The sequence below is a fragment of the Hesperophylax consimilis genome, chromosome 25 (assembly GCF_061612785.1).
Source record: "Hesperophylax consimilis isolate HC1 chromosome 25, BYU_Hcon_1.0, whole genome shotgun sequence".
Taxonomy (NCBI): domain Eukaryota; kingdom Metazoa; phylum Arthropoda; class Insecta; order Trichoptera; family Limnephilidae; genus Hesperophylax; species Hesperophylax consimilis.
Window position 1 is genome coordinate 20,940,844 of NC_142860.1, and position 6,879 is coordinate 20,947,722.

Below are 6,879 nucleotides of genomic sequence, written 5' to 3' on the forward strand. Positions count from 1 at the left end.
TTCAGTGATTTAAAAATAAAACGGAAAAAGATGAGCTTATTTAAGTGCTCACAAGATATTTTTTTCAAATGTTTCTGGCTTTTGTCCTTCAGGGGTGTTCTAGGCCATCATTTCAAATTATGGAGAGAGGGAAGATGAATTTATATATTAATTTTGTTTAAATTCTAAAATTTCTAAATTATTAGAACAGATGAGATGTTGAATAGAGGGAGGGGGGCTCTAAATTTTGATGGAGACTGAGTAGGACTGAATAGTATAGGCACTGTCACTTCAGGAGGCACGGGCAGCTTTTGTGAATGGAAAGCACCAATATGTCAGGAGGATGGTAAAATACTGAATCGTGCAAGGAGTATATTATAATTACATGTATCTTCATGGAAAGGTTGAATAACAAAAGGTTTTCCAAGCACCCAGTGACAACACTGGTTAACTTTTGAAAGGGCTATCGCCAAAGGAATCGTTTGAATCGTGGGAATAGCACATTTGGCATATGGTCGAGTGCCTATGGAAATTAAGCATACCATCAATCCACTACCGTGTTATTTGATAATATGTCACTAACCACCGAGTTCTGATACAATTATTGACAGCAACACCAAGTACCTGCGGTTTTTCTCATTGCGCTTGCCATACAACTATAACCCACTACTATCTAAGGATGTTGTACAAGAACGTGGTCCAACAATGTTGTCTAAACTCTAATAATTTATTCTCATTGTCATCAAAAAAATTTAATAAACCTTCAATTAAATATTAACTTATTGTTTTTAGGGCGCAAACAAGAAGCGACGATAGCTTTGCAAAAGCTCCGAGGGAAATCTGAACAGGGGGTTCAGCAAGAACTCAACGACCTCCAATCCAGCCAGGATGTAAGCGACGCCGGAGAGAAAGCCAAATTCAGTGATCTCTGGACTAACCGAGGCTACTTCAAGGCTCTCTACCTGGCCTGCGGCTTGGTTTCCCTCCAACAGCTATCGGGTATCAACGTGGTCCTGTTCTACATGGAGACGATCTTCGATAAGGCTGGTAGCGGCATGGAACCAGCTATTTCTACTATTATAATTGGAATCGTGCAAGTGTTGGCCAGTTCTGTGACACCATTCGTGGTGGACAGACTAGGAAGAAAGCTTCTGCTGAATATTTCATCCATCGGAATGACATTCGCTTTGGTAAGATATTCTTTATTGTAGTTCCCGTTTAACTCTTTTGAATCATTTTGTACCTACCTGAAATGAATTCTTATTTTACTTCATGAGTCTTCTGGCATCCGGCTTTAAGCATAATATGCTTCCCTCAAATTTTCCTAACTGTCACTGAACTGATTCATCGTGTCCTTGAGGCGTGAGCATTAGATAAAATATTCTGTATTTTTATTTATTTATTAATTAATACATTTTATAAATTGACAATGTTTTGTGATTTTCTTAGCTACCATTTTTATGGTGGCCCGTTTTATGGTAGTCGTACATGTTGAAAAATGTAAGAACAAGAAAATAATATATTGTAGAAACAAATATTAGTAAAAAAATTATATCGAAAGAAAAAAATACGTGTAAACCAAAACAGAAATAAAAATACTGATTAAACTGACTTATAAAACCGATATTTTAATGAAAATTGTAATAATTAACAAAATATTGCAAAGTAAGATAAAAACACATCACGTAAAATCATACCAATTATTTAAGGTTTATCGCAGGTTAATCATAGTAGGTACTCATCTAGAAGAATACATTGTCACATTTTACACATTTTTTTGGTCTTACTCAATACCCTAATTTTTAAAGTTTTACCAAAAATTATGTTTCTCCTTTGAACATTATATCTCCCCTTAATCTCAGTTCAATATCATTTATTGAAATACATCAATATATGTCTTACAATAAAACATAATACTACGAAATATATTACATATGAACAAAAATAAATAACTTTGTTTACACTAGTATTTAATCAAAACAATCGACAGGGTTATCGAGATGACGAATCTATTTTGATTAAATAGTGGTGTATACAGAGTTATTTATTATCATTAAAATGACGCCACAGAGTGATTTTGCGATTATTGAAACAAATATATTATGTTTATTAAAAGTGACCGAGGGGGATAGGGTCCCATTAGCTCAGTTGGTAGAGCAGTGTCCCGGAAAGACAAGGGTCCTGGGTTCGAGTCCTAGATGTGACCGTATTCTCTTATGATTTTTCTGTTTCAGATTTTCGTTTAGAAATCACTAATATTGTCTTCAATATTTAAAAATATTATGTATTCGCTATACTTTTCTACGCACTTTGAATTAATTTCCAAACACCAAGAGTTACATCAATATACACAATTAAAAAAATATGATTTATCAATTTTTTACACTTACGGCAGTCATTAACGTTCTGCTTTTGTTCCACAGTTTCTCCTGGGACTGTTCTTTATCCTGGATAACTACGAGAGCCCCGCTGTAGAGTACCTCTCCTGGCTGCCTATTGCTGCTCTGGTGCTCTTCATGTGCGTCTACTGTATTGGTAAGGCATCATTCAAAATATATAATAATAAATAAATTGGAGGGCTATCGCAGTCAGCTATGTCCTTTCATTTTTCTTCTGAATGACGTTTGCATCAAAAAAGATAGGTTGCTTGGTTGATTGTTATGACCCCCTGCGTGGGATATCAGAAAAGGGATCTTCCTTTGCTAAATTCTTTCCTCTTCTCCTTCACACCATCCTTCATGTGAAACTAAAATGCAACTGGTGCTTAAAATTAAAGGTATTTAACCCCAGAAAAAGTTTGATTCCCCAAGGTTCCACTTTAGGTTCAATTTTATATTTAATTTATGTATTATTTGTTAAACATAATTTTAAATATGTAAAATATCACTAATCTCATCTTCCAGGATTTGGACCTCTTCCCTGGGCCGTTATTGGAGAACTCCTGGACCCCAGCATTAAGTCTTTGGTGTCCACCATCGCCACCACCGTCTGCTGGGTTATGGGCTTTATCATCACTAAGTTCTTCGGGTCCATCGGTGATGCCATCGGCATGCACTTCGCCTTTTGGATATTTGCCGTGTTCACCTTCCTCGCCTTCTTCTTTGTCCAGTTCCTGCTGCCGGAGACCAAGGGCAGAAGCCTCCAGGAGATCCAGGATCTCCTCAATGGAAAAAAGATTAACGAAAAGGAAAAGTCGTAAATTATTTAGAATAAAAATTGCCATTATCGTTCAGTATTCTTGTTTTTAATGATAATAGGCACTGAACATGACAAAACAGAACAATGATAAAAGAGAACATTGGAGAAATGTTATCTAACCTGACCTATTATTGAAACATGTTCCGTTTAGTATCTGTTATTTTTATCCATTACCGTTATAAGCCGATAGAAGTGCGTTGTAGATGTATCTCAATTCTGGTGGATTTGAACGGAAGATAAACAATTTTCTTTCAAATTGGTATAAATTAAACTTTTTTGAGTTACCAGTTCAGTGTTAATAAAGCTATTTATTTGTTTTAAATTAGTTTTAAGTGTTGGTTTGAGAGGCAACTTTAATATTTATATGGCAAAAAACTAAATAATGATGATATTTTAGTCAAAACTTCGCTTTATTGATAATTAAGTTATATGTTATAAGTTGATATGGCCATGTTATACAATGTTATTTCTTGTATACGTATAGCTCGGTATACCGTGAAAGATAATGTACGAAGTACATAATGTACTCTGTATATAATGAAAGAGAATGTACTCGTATTTATTTAAACAATGGTACACATTGATGTATTATGTCTTACTTAGTCAATGATGGTACCTAACTCCATTCAATGTACAGACTTTAAATGATATTATTATTAACTGGACATGTCAACATTACTTTACAAGAAATTATTTATTTAATGTATTATTTATTATAAGAATAAAAATAGATTTTATAAATATTTTTTAAATCTTTTAAAACTTTTAATTAAATAAATACAAAAACAAGTTGAATGGAACATGAACAATTTATCTTGTTGCGACTTTTTTTTCTATTTGTTCATTTTACAATACAATAATTTTCAGGAACTGTCCTTTAAGTTTTCGAATGCTCTTTTTATGTACCTACCTACAATTTATTTTTATTTTACACTTATAATTTGTTACATACAAAGATATCTACTATATTAAAATATCACAATAATGTGATTTCGAAAAACTTCGGTACATTAAAAAATATATGTTAAGAGGAACGGCTGCTTTTCTTTCATACAAAACTTAGATGTGAATTTGAGGCTAAAATATCAAACAAAACTGAAAAGTTATTTTTTTAATCAATAGGTATAGCAAATATCTAGTACGTATATGTGCCACTTTATACATTTCAGTTTTAAATTTAAAATATTGGCCATTAAAGAATTCAATTTTTCGTGATTTTGAGGTAACTTTGGCAATTATTTGTGTGTTGGTGATGATTATTTTTTTAATGGTTATATCAAAATACGATTAAATATAAATTAAGACAAATAAAATTATTAAAAAAGCATTTTGATAGGCGTAAATTTAAATTACAAACGACCGATTGAAAGTGGAACACAAATTAGTAAAATATTAATTAAATTTTCGATTTTTTTTATTTTGTATTTCATTATATTAACACAATAGGTAGAGTAAGATTATTTTTTAAATAATTACAATTAACTCACAAAAATATCATAATTTTTCTCTACAATCGTACAAAATTGTATAAGAATATATCATTATTTAAAATACAATTAATAAAATAGCACATACTTGTCCTAGACATTTGCTTTTTCCTTTTAACTGAAAAATATATTATTCTCATTTTGGTTGATATTTTGGCCTCAAATCTAAATTTAATATTTGTATGAAAATGACCGCGCAGTAGTTCCTCTTAAATGTCGCACGGAGAAAAATAATCCTATTAAAAAAGTGATAGCATGCCAATTTCCTGATAAAATATTAGTCATTCAGAATGCATTGAGAACACGTATTCTTTTCGTAGTATATCATGACGGAATGCGACAATATCTGTATGTCAATATCAATATCAGTATTTGTAAGGAATACGTGTTCCACCGTACTCATAAAACACTCGAATTTATCTGACACTTTGTTAGGAACTCTGTCAATTCATTCGTAAACCTAACCTAAATATACCTAGATAATTTATTCCAATGCCGTACATAAAATAAAATATATTTTCTTAAGCCATATCTAGCGCAAGCGTTTCTGAACTTATTATTTATACAGTTCCTATGTACATATAGCTTAAAATAGCATTAAAATTTTTTATCGATTTTTGTACGGAAGACACCGGTGTCCCATCCACAGTTGACAGTTTAAGGGCATGCAGTCCAGTATTTTATATCAGCGTGTACGATTATGTTTGATGCTATTTGAGTTGTTCTAGCGCATCTGCTTTAAACGTTTATTTATAAACAATTTTATTAAAGGTAATTTTAAATGATAGCAGATTATTAAAGTTATATTGTGTATATATTTCATAACCGTAAATGGCAACCTTCGTCACATCTTGCGCCTGTAAAAATAAATTCTGCAAATTGTTTATCTTAGCTTTTACGTGTTTTGTTTACAATAGGAGCCGATGTTGAGAGTTTAGATTGGACCATGCCTTAGCCCCGTAGTAAGGTTCAAAGATGGTTTGAAAGGGAGATATGTAAATACAAATGTTAGAGGGAGAGCACTTATATTTAAAAACGGTAATAATTAAGCGAAAATTGTGAAAATATTTAGTAAAACAAAACACATTTGAAATAGAGCAAAAATCTCTCGACAAATGTTTTAGTTGCATTTAAAGATACACTGTAATTTTTTTTCATTCATATAACATATTAAATAACAGAACAAAACGTGTTTTCAATAATTTTCGGAGCTTACATTGCGATTTTTTTCTATCGAGGGAATTTCATATAATTAACTTTTCAGCATGACATGTGTGTAGATACTATCTTAAAAAATAACCTTTTTTTAGGAATTAAAAATTTAAAAGAGTTAACGAGAAACTTGTTATAAAACGGTACAAATTTGGTATTCGGGGGGCTTAAGCAGAAACCATCCAACGCACACACTGGCAAGCTGAGATAATCACATTTGAATGTTTCCAGAGTGAAAATCACTATGTTAGATGGTAGAAGTTAGATTTTTTTTAAATATTACAATAAAGAAAAATTAATATGCCGGAAAAACTGATATAAAGGAGCAAATGGTAAAATAAAATAAAATGCATGGTTATTTTTTAATAATAAAATATTTTTTATAAGACAAGGTTTTTTATGCATAGCACAAAGGATAACAAATTATTATAAGCAATAATTACTCGCCTGAAATATCTATACAAATTATTTTTACTCTGGGAATATTTTCAATTTGTATGGATATTTCAGGTGAGTAAATATTGCTTACAATAATTTAGCATGGTGTTCGTGTCATTTCATTCAATTATATTTTTTTATGATAATCTAATGTAACCATATTGAATGGTTTCACTGTGGTGTCATTTCTTCTAATTGTTGTTTTTTATGATAATCTAATGTAACCATATTGAATGGTTTCACTGTGGTGTCATTTCTTTCAATTGTTGTTTTTTATGATAATCTAATGTAACCATATTGAATGGTTTCACTGCGGTGTCATTTCTTTCAATTGTTGTTTTTTATGATAATCTAATGTAACCATATTGAATGGTTTCACTGTTGTGTCATTTCTTTCAATTGTTGTTTTTTTATGATAATCTAATCTAACCATATTTAATGCTTTCACTGTGGTGTCATTTCTTTCAATTGTTGTTTTTTATGATCATCTTATTTACCCGTATTGAATGGTTTCAGTGTGGTGTCATTTCTTTTAACTGTTTTTTTTATGATAATCTAATGTAAC

At 31.2% G+C, this 6,879-nt stretch overlaps 1 protein-coding gene across 1 annotated transcript in view; it reads left to right on the plus strand.

Annotated features, from left to right (window-relative positions):
* LOC149411658 (facilitated trehalose transporter Tret1-like) overlaps positions 1-6,167 on the plus strand; it is a 50,408-nt gene extending 44,241 nt beyond the window's left edge. Inside the window, exons 5-7 of the mRNA XM_089646945.1 lie at positions 772-1,169; positions 2,403-2,514; positions 2,883-6,167. Of these exons, the coding sequence (XP_089503071.1) occupies positions 772-1,169; positions 2,403-2,514; positions 2,883-3,178 (806 nt within the window). The 3' untranslated portion in view covers positions 3,179-6,167. The remainder of the gene's footprint in view (positions 1-771; positions 1,170-2,402; positions 2,515-2,882) is intronic.
* Positions 6,168-6,879: the final 712 nt, after the last annotated feature.